This window comes from Miniopterus schreibersii (genome assembly GCF_964146895.1).
Source record: "Miniopterus schreibersii genome assembly, chromosome: 3".
Lineage (NCBI taxonomy): Eukaryota > Metazoa > Chordata > Mammalia > Chiroptera > Miniopteridae > Miniopterus > Miniopterus schreibersii.
Window position 1 is genome coordinate 65,233,168 of NC_138103.1, and position 19,368 is coordinate 65,252,535.

General features: G+C 44.2%; 1 protein-coding gene across 4 annotated transcripts; it reads left to right on the top strand.

Annotated features, from left to right (window-relative positions):
• The first annotated feature begins 1,639 nt into the window (after positions 1 to 1,639).
• Positions 1,640 to 14,231, top strand: ZBED3 (zinc finger BED-type containing 3). Of its 4 annotated transcripts, none has more exons than XM_081132935.1 (4): positions 1,640 to 2,414; positions 2,604 to 3,089; positions 8,103 to 8,236; positions 10,216 to 14,231. In XM_081132935.1, the coding sequence occupies exon 4, from the start codon at positions 10,221 to 10,223 to the stop codon at positions 10,905 to 10,907; it is 687 nt and encodes a 228-aa protein (XP_080989061.1). In that variant the 5' UTR covers positions 1,640 to 2,414; positions 2,604 to 3,089; positions 8,103 to 8,236; positions 10,216 to 10,220; the 3' UTR covers positions 10,908 to 14,231. The 4 variants fall into 4 exon arrangements, with proteins under 4 accessions (XP_080989061.1, XP_080989060.1, XP_080989062.1 ...); XM_081132934.1 differs by lacking the exon at positions 2,604 to 3,089 and having other exon boundaries at positions 1,640 to 1,977; positions 2,182 to 2,414; XM_081132936.1 differs by lacking the exon at positions 2,604 to 3,089 and having other exon boundaries at positions 1,640 to 2,121.
• Positions 14,232 to 19,368: the final 5,137 nt, after the last annotated feature.

Here is a 19,368-nt window from a genome sequence, read left to right on the forward strand (position 1 = left end):
TAAATTCTACCAAACATTTAAAGAAGAATTAATGATACCAATTCTTCACAAACTCTCCCCAAAAGCAGAAGGAACACTTCTCAACTCATTTTTATGAAGCCAGTGTTACTCTGACACCAAAACCAAACAAAAACATCAGAAGAAAACTAAAGACAAAAAGCACATATAGGATTTACCGAAAGAATGTGGTCCAAGTGCACAGCTCTGTAATTTCATGGTTTTGAGGTGATTTCCATAAATAGTTTTCTCCAACTGGGTTTTGGTAAGAATTAGACAGCAGATTTCAAGGCTATAATCTCTGACAAGAATCTGGAGAATAAATATTCTGCACTACCAATAAAATGCATGTCCTTGTGCTTTGCCAACTTCCAGGGCATGGAATAGAAATGAGGTCTTCTTATGAAAATTAAATGTTATTTATTTATAGTTAAATGCATGTTGAAAGTTAGGGGAACTGCCACTATCAAAACAAGAACTGAATAGTGTGTGTGGGGGGGCAGTTTGCTGAAAATTGAGCAAAGAATGTGGGGCAAAGAAAAAGTCATAAGATATTTGAGATGTATTTTATAATTTGATTTAAAATTTAATTTAAAACTACAAGGAAGAGATTTTGGATTATAAGCAAGCATTGAACCAAACACAGAAAAGACAGGCTCCTTTTCTCTGAACTTTCAAAATAAATCCAAATCACACCATTAGGATAATAAACATGTAATTCCAGTAGTCCAAATCCTACCCCTTTTTAGGTCTTGGTTAAATGTTGCCCCTTTGAAGAAGATGTAATTTGGTGTTTCCTCATATATCCTTTTCACGCTCCTCTTGGAGTTGCATTTGTCTTTCTGTCTTACTGAAGTGTAATCTTGAGGGCAGGAATGATCTCTTGAATCTCTAGATTCTTATTCAGGGTTAGGATAGTGCTTTGCTCATAACTAGCACTTACTAAAAACCGTTTTTTATGAACTAATGAAAATATCATGTATCTCATTACATGGTAGGTTTAAAGCCAAATGGATTTTTCAGGTACTCAATGTAAAAAGCCTCTGGTTAAAAGGATTACCAGATACAATAAACTTTAAACATTTCTTTATGAATTAAACTATAAATTAGAGATGGCTTTAACCCGACTCACTGATACTAGTTGCTTTCCTTTCACTCAGACGTCCACAGCCATAAACGTTCTCTTGGACAAGAAGAAAGAGGTTAACCTAATAGTGAACCTTCCCATTACAAAATTATCCCTTTGAGGACACCCAACCATTCTCTTCCTCTGACACCCTTCTGGGAATGGTAAGGCCAAAGTGCTCTCATGGGCTCTGGAACTGCACTTTCTAGAAAGGATGAGTTAGACCAGCACGCCCTGGGCCGAAGCACCTACAGCGGCGGCACCCTGCGCCAGCCCCCCGCCGCCGCTCCGAGGCTCGGGCGCCCGGCCGCCGCGGTCACCTGACTCCGGCTCCCCGGGCTGCACGTGACCTGCTCTGGCCAGCAGACACGGCTCCCCGGGCTGCACGTGACCTGCTCTGGCCAGCAGACGCGGCTCCCCGGGCTGCACGTGACCTGCTCTGGCCAGCAGACGCGGCTCCCCGGGGCTGCACGTGACCTGCTCTGGCCAGCAGAGGCGGGCGGGGCGTGGGCCGCCCGAGCTGCACGGGCCGCGGGGCGGGGCTGGTGGCCGCGCCTCCAGAAACTTGCAGGACTCCCGCTCAACCGTCAGTTGCTCGCCATCAGCTCCGGTGGGAGTATTTACGTCGTGAAATCAGCCGCTACTGCAAATCAGCACTCTTGCTCCCTCACGTCACGGCTGGCGCCCGCACAGGGAGCTCCTCCCCGAAAGTTGCTCTTTCAACCTGGAGCCCGGAGCAGGGGACACTGGTGGAGAGGAGCCAAAGCTGCCAGCAGCAGAGGCAATTAGCTTGAAAAGTGCACCTCTGTGGTACATCACCGACCGCCGCGTGTTAAAGGCGGGCTGGTACACCAGTGAGCCTACCGACCTTGACCCGCACGACCTCGGTTCAGGGGCTTTCCTCTCACTCGGGCCCTCACACACCTGGAACCTGACAGGGTGAACCCGCTTTCCGAGAGCCAAGGCCGCAGTCCAGGTCTTGGAAGGTTAATGGAAAGGTATAGAACAAAAATTACATTTTTTAAAAAAAAGGCACTAAACTATCGTTTCATTTCTAGACCTCGGCAAACATGAGTCTTTCGCCTGTGGACCCCGATAGTTCAGAAGTGACTCCGCCGTCCTCTCAACGACAGCGGGCACGTCGCCGCCCCTCGCCCCAGCCGCGGGCGGGAGCGCTGCGCCTTTAAGGGGGACGCGGCGGTGGCCGCGGGACAAAATGTCTGCGAGGATCCGGGAAGGGACCGGCGGCCGCGCTCGCAGCCCGCCTCCCGCCGCGCTCGGGGGAACCGGAGTGAGTGTGGGCCTCGCGGCGGGTGCAGCGCCGGGCAAGGCCGGGGGCTCCGGGGGCCTGGGCAGGAGTGGGGGGCCCGGGCGGAGTGGGGGGGAGGGGTGGTCCTCGCCGTAGGAGATGCCTCTGGCCCGGACTTTGCATAAAGGCAGCACTTGGTTTCTTTCAGGACCTCATTTTTCTCCTCTGCAGGGCGCCCTCAGGAAAGTTCCTCGGGAGCCCCGAAGAGCGTCCGCTCGCCCTGGTTAACCCGCCTGGCTGCGGGCAGCCTCCGAGCCGCCAGCGGGCGCGGGCCCTTCCCCGGGGCGGCGAGGCGCGCACCCCACCCCACCCCACCCCCCCCCCTCCCGTGCCCGGACGAAGGAGTTTTCTGATCCTTTCGCAGGAATCAGGACCGATTTCCTGTAACTGCTTACACTAACCAAATGCCCGAAGCTTACCAAGCAACTCTTTTCCATGAAAGAAACAAATAAGTACCTGCTACCTTCTGAATTCCTAATCAGCCCAGACTACAAAGACTTGCAGAAATAGCTTAATAAGTTAACATAATTAGGGTAATTATTACCTGCATTTTTCATTAACTGTTATTTGTACACCTTTTTGGGCCAAAAAGAGCCTGAGGCAACCCACAATAAAAAGTATTCAACAATGTGCAGAAAGGCCAAGAGCCAAAACCAGGTAATTCTCAATTTAAAAATCTTGGTGTTACAAAGGCCTTCAAAGTGCAGTTTAAAAATCCTTCTAATTCATATTAAATTATGCATTTTACAGGATAAAATGGATCAGCACCCTTCTTTTTAGGAACATATATATTAAATAATGTAGGACTGAAATAAAAGTCCACTTTAGGGCAGAACACTATAATTTTCATTTTTAAAAATGAATTAATAGCCCTGGCCAGGGTTGCCCAATGGCTAGAGCATCGGCCTGCGGACTGAAGGGTCCTGGGTTCATTTCCGGCCAAGGCCATGTACCCCGGTTGCGGGCTCCATCCCCAGCCCAGTTGGGTCGTGAGTGGAGGCAACCAATGGATATCTCTCTCTCTCCTCCCCCTTCCACTCTCTCTGAAAAGCAATGGAAAAAATACCCTTGAGTGAGGATTTTTAAAAAAAGCATTAATAGGATACTTCTGAGCCTTTTAGCTACCGGTAGAGGTATCTAAGAGTTTGGCTTACTGCATTTAGAGAACACCTGGCTCACCAGATAAATAGCTGTGGGTCCAGTAACTTCTTGTTGTTCATCCCCACCCACCTGAGCATATCTCTTCCATTGATTTTTAGAGAGAGTGGGAGGGAGGGAGGGAGGGAGGGACAAACACATCAATTGGTTTCCTCCTGCAGGTGCCCCAGCCGGTGTTGGGGGTCAAACCTGCAACCCAGGTACTACAACCCAGGTACTACAAACCCAGGTACTGCACCCCAGGTACATGCCCTTGACCAGGAATGGAACCCATGCCCCTTTGGTGTGCGGGCCGACACTAACCACTGAGCCACAACAGCCAGGGCCAATAACTTTTTTTTTTAATTCTCACCCAAGGATTCTTTTTAATGATTTTTAGAAAAAGAGGAAGGAAAAGAGAGAGACATTGGACCCACAACCTAGGTATGTGCCCTGACCAGGAATCGAACCTACAGCCTTCTGGTGTATGGGACGACACTCCAAACAACTGAGCCACCCGGCCAGGGTGTGTTCATAAATATTTTACAGTCCATGTTTAACCTTTTTCTAACTCTTTTCACACTTGACCCTTTACTCCCTGACCCAGATATCAACACTTTATAGTTTGGAGACATTTTTACTTGTTTTTTAACTTCATTTAAGTCTTCAGCCTGGTGATTCCAGACTAATTTTTCTAATTGCCTGGATCGCTTTATAAATAGATTAATACATGGCAGCAAACTAATATTTCAACAGAGATAGGTAACAAATGAATGAACTGTGGTTTCCTTGACACTTCCCTTGTTAAGGCTAAGTATTTGTTTAATTATTACATTCTGCTTTGATTTAAGTTGCTGATGGATGAAGTAAATGAAAATGTTTTTAATGTTTTTACACAAGTCTGTGTAGATTTCACATTATGAATTTCTTAGCTAACATCCAGATTCAGCCTATACATACCTGTTTATAGCTGTGGTGAATTAATCCAACTGAAGTGATTAGCCTGGATTAGGGAAGAACAGAGCTGTAATCCATTTGTTCCTGCCTTTTGAGAACATTGCCTGGTTCTTTCTCCTTTAGCCTGCCTAACATTTTGTATGTGTACAAGCATTAAGTATAAAATAATGAAATTAACTTTTATGGGTGGTTTATAGGATGATTCTCAATGTTACAGTCACACACTGTGTAAGTATTATATTTACACAAATGACTCATCCTGGCTTTGACGTCTTCCCTTATCCTCTATATGTGTTAGTATTCAAGGAGATCATACTGAGGAATGGGGGTTTTAATCTAATAGGCTATTAGAAGAATAGAACTTCTTCAGAGGACCTCAAACAGAACTTCAAATGCAGAGGTAATTAATGCAAATTTATTATCTTCCATTGGCTTAGACTTCTTATGCCTTCCAGATAATGGATACTTAATGAAACGCACTCACAGGAGAGTTCAGAGTTGTAGTACCAATACTACGCTCTCCCCTTCCATGGCATAACTAAAATCTTTCCCCCCCCAGTTTTTCCCCCCTGAAATTGGACTGAAAATTTTCCACTGCTAATTTCATGGTAGCGGAACTTTTGTTTCTGTTTCAGGAAATTTTATTTTAAAATATGAGCCTGGAAGCCTAGTTATACGTCTAAAGAATTGGAACTTTATGAGTCAGCACTAGTGGTCATGTGTTTTTGTGAATTTTATACCCTGAGGGGGGTGGGGAGGGGAAGGGATGCTGAATCGGCAGTGTCTGCATGAACATTTGTGTTAGGGCCCCCAAGGCCCACCTCTTCCCCATTGTGGAGACCATGTGATGGAATTCACCCTCCCGTGTGAACCCTTACCACGGGTATCAGAATTATTGTTGGAAGCATCTCTCACCATCAGGTGGTGAGCTTCCAGAAGGCAGGAACTATGTGGTTATCCTCTTGGCATCCTGGGCAGCAAGCAAGCACCCTACTCTGAGCAGGTGCACAATAAGCATTTGAATGAAAGCGGGTGGAGTGAATGAATGTAAGCAAAATAATCACATTCACTGGCACCTTTCTAGTAGTTTAAAGACTGTTTAAGGAAAAATTACAGGACCTCTTATTTTCTTCTTGTCAACTAACCATCTGGTTCTTGGATGTGCCTTTTTGTTGGGTATTTGGTAAGGAAGACATGCATATCACAGGGCTGCAGCTAACCAGACTTCCTGAGTAACCTATTTTGCATGAAGGTCAATTTAGGAAGTGAAAATAAATTTGGCTGGAGAGGTGGAGCTGTAATTCTTTTCTATTTGCTGTTTGTATTCAAAAATCCTCATGAGAATTCTTCCAACTTAAACTACCTACTTACTATATTGAATAATAGAATGTCAAAGAGAAAAACAGCACTGCCTTTTAGCCCCTAAGACCTTAATGTGTGCATGTTTGAGCAGTAAATACTGGTAGCTTCTTTTTGTTCTTGCCTTGAATTTATATAGCACTAGGGAGTCCAACCATGAGTAGTTTGTGTTATCTGATTTCAGCCACCAGTTTAGAGGCAGATAATCTTACCATGTCCTTTGACAGATGGGGATATGGAAACTCGGATGAGCTGGGTCTAAGAAACGTAGAGTCAGATTCACTGCATTTAATGCAGTGTCCCCTAAGTAACTGCCCTGTGCCAGGGAGATTGGTGAGTGAGGTGGGCTGCTCTCCCATGGCATCTTCCATCTCCTGTGGATATAGAATCTCATTCTGCTTGGACAGGGCACAGCAAACCACTCCAAACTGAATGACCCCCCCCCATACTGGGTTCCCTCCAGGGCCAGATGGCACTATGCCCCACAGGACTGTTCCCTCCAGCCTCTAGAATGAAGGCTGCCCAGCCCTGCCAAACCTCACATGCATGAGGACTGTTTTATAGATTTTTAAATTTATGTATAGGCCCTGCTGTATACGGTACCTAAATGTATATGCACTATCACATGCATGCTTAGTACTTTTTTCTTTTCCTTTTGTGTTTACCTCTTCTTTTCCTTCTCCCTCCTTTCACATCAGCTGTCACTCCCTCAATCCATAATGTCTCCTTCCTCATTTTTCTTTATGTACACATATCCTATACAGATACGTATATTATTTAATGAGATCATACACACTTTTCTGAAACTTGCTTTTCTCCAAAGAAACTGAACAGTTCCTCCAGAAACCCCTCTAGGTCATCTGGCAGAGCTCCAATCCATCCTTTTTAATGGGTGCATAATATTCCCTGAAGTGACCATATGTTACCTGCCCATTCTCCTACTGATAGGTATTCCCTTGTTTCCAGCTTTTTGCAGTACTAAATAATACTGTACTAAAAAACATCCTAATACATATGATTTTACATATTAGTACTTTTAGTTCTACAGAATAGAGTCCCACAAGTAGAATTCCTGATTACATCTATTATTAGTTAGTAGAAATTGCCAGATTGCTTTCCTAAGAGCCTTCGCATCTCTGCTAGTAATGCATGAGCGTTCCAAACCTCTTCTCTGCCTTCCTTCCAGCTTTAGCTGACAGACCTTTTCGCTCTTGTTCCTGTGATGGATCTAAAATGAGACCTTATGATACTTTCATAGCACTTCCCTGAATGTAAGCAATGTTATGCATCTTTTCACAAGTGTCCTGGCCATTTGATTTTGCCCTTAGGTCCTTTGCCTACTCATATTTCTTGCCCACTTTTTATTGGGTTATCTCTTGCTTGTAAGTTTGTATGAATTCTATATGTATTAGGGGTGTGGCTGAAGATTCTAAGGCTTCACTTCCAAGCCAAGATGACTGACCGGGAGGCTTCTCTCCCTCTGCACTTACAAGGGCGGATGAAATGAGCTCAGGGGTTGTTTAGCAGAGCTAGGCAGGCTGTTATGTAGCTGTGTGTGGAGGACGGAGAAGGTGAAGCAGCTCTGTACCGTGCTGCCTTCCACTGGTTAAGACCTCCAAGAGCAAAGGCCTACCAAGGTAGAGGATGTCCCTCTGTCACCCTTGGAGGGGCAGCACTGAGCTGGCTGACATTTGTGGTGCTGCTTGTCCCTGGCTCAGGTGAGGCGTTCCACTAGGTCTCACAAATTAAGATATCAAAAACAGTGCTTCTCACCCTTGTTTCCACCTTTGTGAGGTTATTTCCTAAAGAATAAACTTCACCTTTTCTATCCCCGCTTGTGTGATAGGTTATTGCAGTGGTAAACTGTTTTCCTAATAGAAAAGACTGCAGTCATAGTCACTGTGTTATGTTTGGATCCGTTTAACACAGGTATTTTGTTGGACAAAGCAAGAAGCTATCGTTTTTCTTTATTTTTCTTCCTTAATTAAAAGTATCGACCAAGCTATGTATCTTGCAAATATATAGAGGGGGCCATTTAGTTGGGATGAGCAATATGGAAAATTAATTTTGCTTTATGACTCAAGCACCTCTTAGAGGTGTGAAAAAAAATGAACACCAGAAGGACATGGTGCTAACCAGTATTTCTAGTATCTATCTTTAAGGCTGTTTAATTGAATTTATTTTATTAAGCTGCCTGTCCTCTGAATTTACTCCTAGCACTGCTGATGGTTCTTCAGAACTCCAGGCTAATGCTACAGTGTTTCCACCTGAGAACTTGATTGGCCAGAAACCCTGAGGCTATGACAGTGACCTCAGTGCCCTCAGGACATGGCCGACCATCTAATTTAAAGGTAAAAGTTTAGAAAGCTGCTTTGTATATTGCTATTTCCAAAATTATTGGCCCAATAATTGTGCAAATTTTAAAAACATTTTAATGGCTTTTAGTACTGTGAATTCTCTCATAAACATTGTTTTAAAAATCACAAAATGATACACCTGAAATTAATACAAAATAATACTGAATGTAAACTGTAGGGTCTCCTCTTCCTGGGACTGGTGTCTCTGGCTGAGGAACCCACTGTGTGGCTGGGACCCCTTGGTCCTCAGAGGAGACCTCCACAGCTGAGATATTTTTCCAGATTCTTAATTGCCACATCGTTTGTGTGGGACCTCCCTGTTCCATGTCTCTGCCCTTCCTACCAGTCTCATTGTAGGTTCTTCTTTATATCTTTAGTGATAGGGCTTCTGTTCAGCTAGTCTTCAGATGGTTCTCAGTGATGGTTGTTCTATAATTTAGTTGTAATTCTGCTGCAGTCATGAGAGGGGGCGAGCACAGCATTTACCTACTACTCTGCCATCTTGACTAGAAGTCCACTGTATATATTAGTTTTAATTAGTTTCCTTTGCTTTCCTACAAAAAAGCTATTGTCTTTTCTCTTCAGAATAAGATCAAGATTCCCTTTTGTATTCTCTCAATGTTGCAGAGTAAACTTCAGAAACAAGCAGAAAATAAAGCTTTAGGAGTGGAAGTTATTTTATTAAACTTTAGGGATGAAAGTGCCTGTAGTGAACAGCCTTTTAAAAAGGTTTCAGTAGGGTACTCTTTTCAAGGTAAAAGTATCTTTGTTTTGTGATTTTTCAAAAAGAACTTAAAATTCTATTTTTCAATTACAATGAGATATCACCTCACACCTGTCGGAATGGGTATCATCATAAACGTACAAGTGTTGGTGAAGATATGGAGCAAAAGGAACCCTTGTGCATTGTTGGTGGGATTGTATATTGGTGCATCCACTATGGAAAACACATGGAGGTTCCTCAAAAAATTAAAAATGGAACTACCATATAACCCAGCGTGTCTACTTAGAGTATTTAATCAAAAAAGCCCAAAATACTAATTCCAAAAGACATATGCATCCCTACGTTCACTGCAGCATTATTTACATTAGCCAACATATGGAAGCAACCCAAGTATCTGTCCATGGATGAATGGGTGATGAAGAGATGGTACATATATGCAGAATATTATTCAGCCAGGAAAAAGAATGGAATTTTGCCATTTATAACAACATGGATGGACCTAGGGGTTATTATGCTATGTGAAATGTCAGAGAAAGACAAACACCATGTGGAATCTAAAGAACAAAATAAACGAACAAACAAAACAGAAACAAACTCATAGATACAGAGAACATTTTGATGGTTGCTAGATGGGAGAGGGATTGGAGGGATGGGTGAAAAGGGGGAAGATATTGGATGTGCAAATTGCCAGTTATAAAAAGTCACAAGGATATAAGATACAGCATGGGGAATATAGTCAATAATATAATAGGTAGGTAGGGTGTCGGGTGGGTACTAAACTTATCAGGGTGCGCACTTCAAAAGTTATATGAATGTCTAATCACTATGTGAACACGTGAAACTAGTATAATATTGTATGTCTACTATAATTGAAAACCAAATTTTAAAATTAATATATACATACAGCGCTTAATAGCTGTATTTTCATTTAAGAAGCTTGGCTTCCCATTTTTAGTATAAGTACTTGTGAGCTGGGGACCCATTTGATTTCTAAGAGAATTCTTAGTTAATAAAAGAGGGCTGGACATTTTTAACATTTTTTTCCTGAGGAATCAATAATTAATAATACTGAAAAAGAATCCCAGGTATCTACCTCAAACTAACCATAGGGTTTTTATCTAATAAAAGGCAGGCATGGTTTCTTCACAGGCTAACTGTAATCACATCAGTTGTGTGACTGTGTATCTGCCTATGAATATGAAATCGTGTTGCTCTTACCTCTTTTCCCCTCGGTATGCACGCGCTTCAGAGAGGATGAGGAGCGACGAGCTGGCGGTGGCCATGGAAGAGACTGGTGGGCAGGACGAGGCGGCGGCGGCGGCCCAGGGCGGCCCTTTCCCCGGCCTGGCGCTGGCGCCTCCCGGCCGCCTGGGGGCGCCATATTCCGAGGCCTGGGGGTACTTTCACCTGGCCCCGGCGCGCCCCGGGCAGCCGTCGGGCTACTGGGCCACCTGCCGGCTGTGCGGGGAGCAGGTAAGCCGAGGCCCGGGCTTCCGCGCGGGCACCCCGGCGCTGTGGAGGCACCTGAAGAGCGCGCACCGGCGGGAGCTGGAGAAGAGCGCGTCCCGCACCTCCCCGCCCCCCGGCCCCGGCCCCGGCCCCGCCGCGGCCGCCGAGGGCGACTGGGCCCGCCTGCTGGAGCAGATGGGCGCGCTGGCCGTGCGGGGAAGCCTGCGAGAGCGCGAGCTGGCGCGGCGCGAGGCGGCGGTGGAGCAGGGCGAGCGCGTCCTGGAGCGGAGGCGCCGGGCGCTGCAGGAGGAGGAGCGCGCGGCGGCCCAGGCGCGGCGGGAGCTGCAGGCCGAGAGGGAGGCGCTGCAGGCGCGGCTGCGGGAAGTGAGCCGCCGCGAAGCCGCTCTGGCTGCGGCCCCGCTGCAGACTCCGCTCAAAGAGGAGCCCGAGAGGGAGAGGGACGGCTACGTGATCACTAAAGTCCACCTGTAGGGTTTGGCCGCGCCCACCACCCCGTGCCAGCGCTACTCCAAGCGTGGTCCGCGGACCAGAATCTTCAGCCTCGCCTGGGAGCTGAGTCTCAGGCCCTCTGCCTCCTGGGGAATCGGAATTTCCAGTGGGAGGCCTTGAAAAGCGCTTTGGAAGCCTGAGAAGAACCAAAAATAATTTCCACTCTGCTTTCACCTGGGGTGCCTGCAGTTGCAAGCCCCAGCGGCCCCCTTTGCTGTTGGCGTTCATTGGGCATCCGTGCAGGGAGTGGTTTTCTCCAAATGCCATTGGAAATGAGAGCTCCAGCAGCCCCTTGAACCTAGGTCACCCGAAGCCTTGTACCTGGTGACTCTAAAAGGACAGGATCTTCGTTACACACCAAAGACTGCCACACCATGTGCCTGTACACCAGCCAGGACAACCCAGGGTCCATGGAAATGAGGGTAAAAGCGTTTTATGCACACCAAAACAAACCCCCACGTTTTACTCATTTCCTGAGCAACTCTTTGATGAGCCGCCTTTGTCCAGCCCCCGTTCTGAAAAAGGGGCCACTTAGTTTCCACGACTGCTTTTTACCCCCTCATCATCTCTTATGCCTCAGCCGGACAATCCGGAGAACCCCTCTGTTTACTCCCCTCCGCAGTTTGCACAATACCAAGTGCACCTTTGTCTGTTTCACCTCAGCCAGGTTCTTTCCCATTTCAGACCCCAGTAGTGGCAGCTGTGGCCAATATCCCCACTTTCTGCCTCACGCCTGCCTCCTTACTAGCAAAACATGACCTCATCATTGCCAGGAAGGGCACCTCCTTCCCCCACGTTTCCACAGTGCTTGCTTCTGGGTCAAAGAAGGCATCCTTCCCACCTGAGGCAACCTCCTCTCATGTTCACATCCATTCCTTTTCCACCTTCCCTGGCTCTGCTCCATCAGTGTTCCTCATTTCTGCTGTCTTATTCCCTCCCTTTCCCCACACTTCCTCTTCCTCAGAAATGCCCAGTTTCCCTTGTACTGAAAATAAACACTCCCCCAGCCTGGATGCCCTTAAATGAACCACCATCCAAGGAGGGTCTGCTGGTCCTTGCTGCCTGTACTTCCTCCCCATCCTTCACACCTTTACTCCATGGTCATCTTTCCCGGCTACTCTGGACTCTTAAGAAGCCACCACAGTCTCCCAGTGGCTGCATAAGGTTATCGATTCAGCCTTTCATTTTGCTTAATCTCTTCTTAAAACTTCTTCTTTGGTAGGTAGAACTTGCTTTTCCTCCAGAGAATTCCTTTTCCTGACATAGGCTGGTTCCCAAAAGATTTTTGTGAGGTCTATTTTTTCTCATTTTTTATATACGTAAAAATTTCAAGCATCCAGAAAAAGTTGAACGGCTAGTACAATGAATACCCATATGTGCCCTCCACCTAGACTGAACAATTATTAACATTTTGCCATATTTACATATTCTTCCCTCCACCCCATACATACATGACATTTCATTCCTATTTCAGTGTGTTTCCTAATAAAGACATTGTTCCACATGATTATAGTGCAATTACCATACATAAGAATATAAACAATTTTCTAATAGCCTCTAATATAGAGTCAAAATTCTCCAATATCAAAGTTAATGTATTACTTTTGATTAAAACCCTTTTATAATCTTTTAGTCTAGAACATTTCCCTCACAATTTTTCCCCATGACACTTTTTTAAGTCCCAGCCATGTGTCTTATAGAATGAGCTATATCTGGATTTGTCTGTTTCCTTAAGCCAATTTCTGCACTCATTCTTGGCTCATCTGCCTGTAAGAGCTGCAATAATCACCTCTGTGCCAATGACTCTTGAACACTTCCAGCCTTGAGTGTTCTCCCCCTGCCCCACCTCACCCCTGTTCTTCATGTCGGTCCAATCCCCTGCTGCATCTTTCCATCTCTACTTGCAAAACCCCCACTGCAGATGGAAAGGGCAAATCTATTCATCTCTGTATCCCCACCCCTCATCTTTACTGAACTCTTAAAGTGTATCAGGTACATACTTTACATGTATTCTCGCATTTTATTCTCAAAGCAGCTCCATGGGGAGGTATTAATTCTATGCCTGTTTTACAACTAAGGAAACTGACATAGACAGGAGTTAAGCAGCTTGTACAAGAACTCAGCTGTTTAGTAAAGCTGAGATACAAATCCAGTCTTTCACCCAGACGCCCAGCTCCAGCTGCTGTACTGGCTCCCGTATTACTCAGTCACCTGGCTGACACCTGTTTCCTTCCTGACCAATTCCAGGCAGAACCACAAGTGATATTAACATGTACTAAGCATTCACCATATGCCAGGGCCATGCTAAATGCTCTACAAGAATAATTGCCTACCCCACAGCAAACCCCATGACACAAGTGCTCTTATGCCCATTTTGCGGAGGAGGAGACAGGCTCAGGGGAGCTAAGTAATGTCTTCAGAGTCACACAACTACCAGGAGACAGAGTGGAACTTGAACTACAGTCTCACTGAATCCTAGGCCCTTGATCTACTGAGTCTGTTTCTACAAAAGATCACAACTATCTTCCTTAAGATGCCACCTGTCAAGCTCAGGCCCCACTTATTCATCTGGGATTCATCTTCCCACCTTGTCTTCCCCCACTGTCCCCTACCTGACACTCAGCTTGGCCAGAAGAATTGTACTAAGCCAACGCTGATATCACTTTTCCTGCTCCAAAGCCCCCAAAGTCACATATCATCTACAAGCTTCGACTTTCTGGCCTGACATCCAAATCCACTCGCCCTGGCCTGTCTTATTTGTCCGTCCCTACGTATTCTCCAGCCAAACTAGACCCCTATTCTTCCTGACATGCCCTCTATGCCTCTGGTCACCTTCCCTCCTCTTAAAAAGTCCCTTTAATCTCCGAGCATGAAAAGTCCACTCATTTTTCTAAGGCCATACCCAAATTTGACTGCCTGCATGAAGCTTTCCTTGATTCCTCCTCGTTTAGAGATGATTCCTTCTCTGGGCTCTTGTAATATTTTATATCTCACAACCCTTAGAACTGGCCACCTAGCTTATGTGTATGTGGGTTCTTAGCTCTCTTGCCAGAGCCTGAGCCACTGGAGTTCACTCATCCTAGTCCCACATGCCTTACATAAAAATAACTGCTTAATAAATATTGGAGGTGTCAAATCCACTCAAAGTGTTTAAGATTTTTACAGGTTACTTTTCTCATAATTATTAATAAAACCATTTATCTTTAATTCTCTGAGTAGAATTCATAACAGAGAACACAGCCTAAAATGAAATAGCAGTAATGATTTTTTAAAGCTGTCTAGTCAATAAAAATTTAATAAGTATCAGTTATTGGGCTGTTTGGTGTTAATCCAATCCACTACTCTAGCATGTCATTATCAGGAATGTTTTCCCTAAAACTATTTTTTCATACACAAGGAATACAAATGCAATGTCCCAATCTGGGAAGAACAGCCAAAAAACAAGCCCACACAGTCCTGTTACCTTGGTAAAACTGCTAGTAAGTAGCATGTTAATATATTTTATTCTTCTTTTGCAATTTTTACAGTACTCTAATAATAGTGTAAGTTATTTGTCTTAAGTACCGACATTTAACTTCTTTATGTGGATTTATAAGTTAGGCTGTAAAATCTAAATTTGGAAATTTTAGAAGGAAAAAAAACCTTTACAAATGTTACTCTTCTATTTCACCAATTGTTAGAACCATTAAAATAAACAAAGATTTACTTTTAGAATCTTCACCAAGCCCTCAAAAAGATAGCTAATGAGAGCCTGAATAGCTGTTGGAGTGGGGGTCGCGGGGAGAACAGGTAGCCTGACATGACCAAGTGCTGGTTGTGGGAGTAAAGGGAAGGCATTTTACTTTCTGCTTTATAAGCCATTGTATTGTTCTAATTTTTGTACAAAGCATAAGTTACTTTCATAATAAAAAATGAAGTTACTTACATTTTGCAAATGAATTCTCACCATTAGCATTCAGCTTCCTTAATTAAAATAAAATCTCCAGCACAAGAACTGATATAATCCCCACTTCCAGAAAAGCCTAGAAGGAAATGTAGCCCTTATCTAGACCAACTCCATCATTTGACAGAGGACAGAAATGAGTCCCAGAGTGGCTTGTCCACTACCAGGAGATAGTGGCTATGGTGGCTCAAGTGACTTCAGTCTCCTCAAAAGATATTCTGCCTCCTTGGCCTTGAGTGCTCTGCTGGCAAAGCAAAAAGAGCTCTCAGGACCAACCAGCTGAGCTGGCATCTCAGTGTCAACTAACTGGTGGGATTGGGGAGTGTATAGGTGGGTTCCGGGGATTGCTTCAGCCTCTGGTTGTGGCATAGTCTGCTCATAGTTGTCACTACTGAGTGACATGCCTCACCTATCTCAGCAGGGCTTCCCTGATTTATGTGCCTGGACTTGCTAATAGCACTACCCAGGTGCTGCCCTTGAGAGCAGTGCATGCATTATCTAGTCCAACTCCATCATTTGACAGAGGACAGAAATGAGTCCCAGAGTGGCATTATTGCATTAGCCAGGTGGATGGCTGGAACTGGGATGCAGAGTGCTCTGAACTCAACTCCTGCCATGGTGCCACTTTAGGTTGAAATCTGGCATGGAGGGGGTCTGTGTGGCTAAAGCAGGGTAATGACAACCAAGCTTGAAACAGGGTGCTTTAGGCACCTAAGTTTGCCATCCTTAGAGGTTGGAGAAGGGAAGGGTTTGGCTTGGTTTGGGTTGAGTTCCCACTTTAAATAGCCGTCCATCTTTAATACGTCAGAAGAGATTCAGAAACTCTGGGTTTCTATTTTGTTTTGCTGCCATGGACTCATTAGGGAGTTCTATTTCTAAAGGTTTCAACTTCTTACCTTTCCACAACCTGAATCTGTTCCTTTGTCGGGAAAATGGATGAGGTGACCAGTAAGTTTCCCCTTTGACTTTAATATGCTGACATGAAGTACAGTGACGCATCAATCGACCTCTGAGTGAATCAGTTGCTCTGTTTAATTAGATTTTCTTGTTAACTGCAGATTTAGAAGAAAACGTTGAAAGTCACATATGTATGCCTATTATTAAAAAGAACGGTCTTGTAACAAGCTTCTTCCACAGTGCTGAGGTACTAACCCTGTCGGACTCACCACCTAGAACTGAAAATGTCTGCAGCATTAATCAGCATGCTCTCCCTCACTATACTATTTTGTGCTCACAACACAGTGCTGGCAAGGCAGGTAAAAATGTCCATGTTTTACACATGAGGCCCCACACTTCAACAAGGTGAAGTGACCTGCTGAGGACCACACAGCCAGTAAGTAGCAGATTAGAGCCTGGAGCTCCATCCACGGATCCCGGTCATATTTGGGACCAAACAGTTGTGCTTCCATCCAGACCTCTCTTCTGGTCTATCGCTTCACCAGCACTATGACTTCTGTATCCTGGCCTGTGCATTTGCTGACACTTGGGTTGATGCTGGCTATCTCCTACCCACGAGCCCTAGTGCTGAGGGTAAGCCAGCCAGCTTTCCCAATGGAAGCATGTTGGCCTCTGTATTAGTTTCCTATTGGTGCTGTAACAAATTACCACAAATTTAGTGGCTTAAAACAACAGTTTTATCTCATAGTTCTGCAGGTCAGGAAAAAGATCTGTGTTAGCAGAGCTGTGTTCCTTTCTTGAGGCTCTGAGAGAATTTTTTTTTCTTCTTTTTTTTCCTGCCTCTTCCAGCTTCTAGAGGATGCCCATTGTTGGGCTTGTGGCCACTTTCATCTCAAGGCCAGTGAGGGACAGTCTTCCTCACAAAGCATCACTCTATCTCCCTCTTCCGCAGTTAAAGGACACCCCTTACTTTATGGTTAGTTGGTTAGCAACCTAATTCTATTTCCAATCTTAATTCTCCCCTGCCAAGTAACACACTGAAAGGTCCCAGGGAATAGGATGTAGACTGGGGGTGGGGCAGGGAGTTTATGGCATTATACTGCCTGGCGTAGGTCTGGGATTGGAGCGGGGAGGGGAGAGATGCATTTGCTTGTGAGCCCCTCTTCCCCAGAAATCAATACTTTAGTGGGGTTCCTAATCGTTCCCCTCTTAAATCGCAGTCTCTCTGCCCAGTGCAGGGAACACTCAGACTCTTCTGAGACAGATACCTGAAAGGCGGGTGTGAAGGCGGCCTCAAGGGGGAAATCGGAGGCCTCCTCAGTTCTGTAAACATCTGTACAAACAAGGATCCTGTAGACCAGGAAGGCCAGGTGGTATGTCTGAAGAGCTCATCAAACTTTTGGGGTCAGATGTGAATTAAAATATAAGCTTCCAGACACGGACAATGGTGGGGAGGACTGGGGAGGGGGGAGGGATGGGGTGGAACGGGTCATTGGGGAGAAAAAGGGACATCTGTAATATTTTAAACAAAAATAAAATTAAAAAATAAAATAAAATATAAGCTTCCAACTACATATGTGAAGTGTCATCTTGGCAACCACCTTAAGCTCTCTGAAGTCCAGTTTCTTCATCAGTAAAATGAGGATAATGGGTATCTTACAGGGTTGTTATAAGGATTAACTATAATATTATTCAGGTAAATTCTGACATATAGTTTAAACTCAGTAACTATGACTTCTATCTCTCTTATCTGAATGATGAGCAGACATTTGGTTCTGTCCAAAATGTCCATAAGCATATTTGGTCCATGCCAAAAGGTCTTTTATTTCAGTCCTGTCAAAAACATCCATTTTTAAAAAGTGTTCCTAGGTTCAAATAGCCCATAATATTTCTTTATACAGGATTAATACATAAAAAATACTATCATGTTTCATTGGCCCAATAATTGTGTAGAGGCTATATTGTCAATAACCCTTCCTGCCTCAGTAGCCTAGCTGGCCATAGATAGCTCATGGTGTTAAGTAGATAGCTTGGTGTGATCAAATGGACGGATGTTCTGGTACAGGACTGAGTATCAATGACCTCCTGGCAGGGACCAAATATCTCCATGGGCATTTTGGATGGAAACAAATGTCTTGCAAGGATCTAGATAGGAGCTCAAAGGACCTCAGAAAGAGCAGGTTCCCTGGGATGATTCCTGAGAGCAGATGCACACAAGTCACAAAGGTTTGCCAAGTCATTTTCCTTCATGATAGAACTATTTTTCTATCAAAAAATAAATTTCATACCTGATTTGCCATGAGCTAATCCAGTCAAAACTCAATATAACCTGTGACTACAAAGTAATCTGACCAATCTTACAAGTAAATATATCAAAACCTGCCCATCCAAGTACTTTCCCTTCAAAGCAGTCACCTTGCAAGATAGTTATTCCAAAACTGCTTCCATGCTTAAAACACTTCTGAAACTCCTCTTTTAGAGTAGTTCTCGCAGTTGCTGGCACACTCTTTAAACATCCTTAAGTTGGCAAATATTCATCTTTCCAGGAAAAATTAATTTTTTAAAAGAAAGCGCTGACAGTTATTCAGAGACCAGTCTGGTGAATGCAGTAGATGATCAACTAAATTAACTTTTCTGGATAATACAGTGTGATTATAATAAACCAATGATGATAACTTTCATGTGGCTCATAAATTGACCTTGATAGTGTTGTATATTACAGTTAAGTAAAGGTAGCATGGTCATAGTAGAGATTAAAACCCATTTTAGTGGGTTTATGATGTGAATGAATTCAAATAGCACTGGGAGTCATTACATATTTAAATAGCATTGAATGTTTCTTTTTATGAAAATCTTAATTACGACATTCTCTGAAATCTGATTTCATGGCACTAAAATGAAGGCTTTAAGGAAAAGTATTAAATGCTAATGAAAGCTTTATTACTTCAGTATATATTCTCCTGGGCCTTTAGTCAAGATAAGTAATGATCAAATGAATGAGCTGGCAACCTTCCTGGCCTCTGAAGTCTACTAGTAATTGGAAGCTAAGTAACACACAGTCACGTGTTAAAATACATTTAATAATATTCCACCAACTTCTCCTTGTCTTTTGCTTTCTGGGCAATGAAATACCATGGCACTTTAACAGAGATGAACAAAGCTAGCTTTGTGCTGGGATAATTTCTGGAAAGTCATTCTTACTCAGCAGGCAGAAGACACTGTTTGCCTCCATTCACATTCACTTCCCCAAGCGTGTCTGCACCTCATCCTCTAGACCTTTTGACTTATATTTTCTCCATCAAGTCCAATTCTAGTGACCTGATTCATGATGCACTGTTTTTGTACTTTAATGATCTATTGGTTTAGATTTAGAACCACAAAACCCAAATGTCTGAGCGGGCAGAGTTTTCTTCTCAGGTAATTAGAAGAAATACATATATTAAATGAAAGGATGCAGCATCAGTAAGGTTTTACTGTTGTCCGCATATCCAAATCCCCCAACACATGATTAAAATTGTTTTGAAGGCAGAGTTTATAAGATTACCCTAAAAAGGTCTGGTTTGGAGAGATCTGAATACATTAAACAACAAAAACAAACCATAT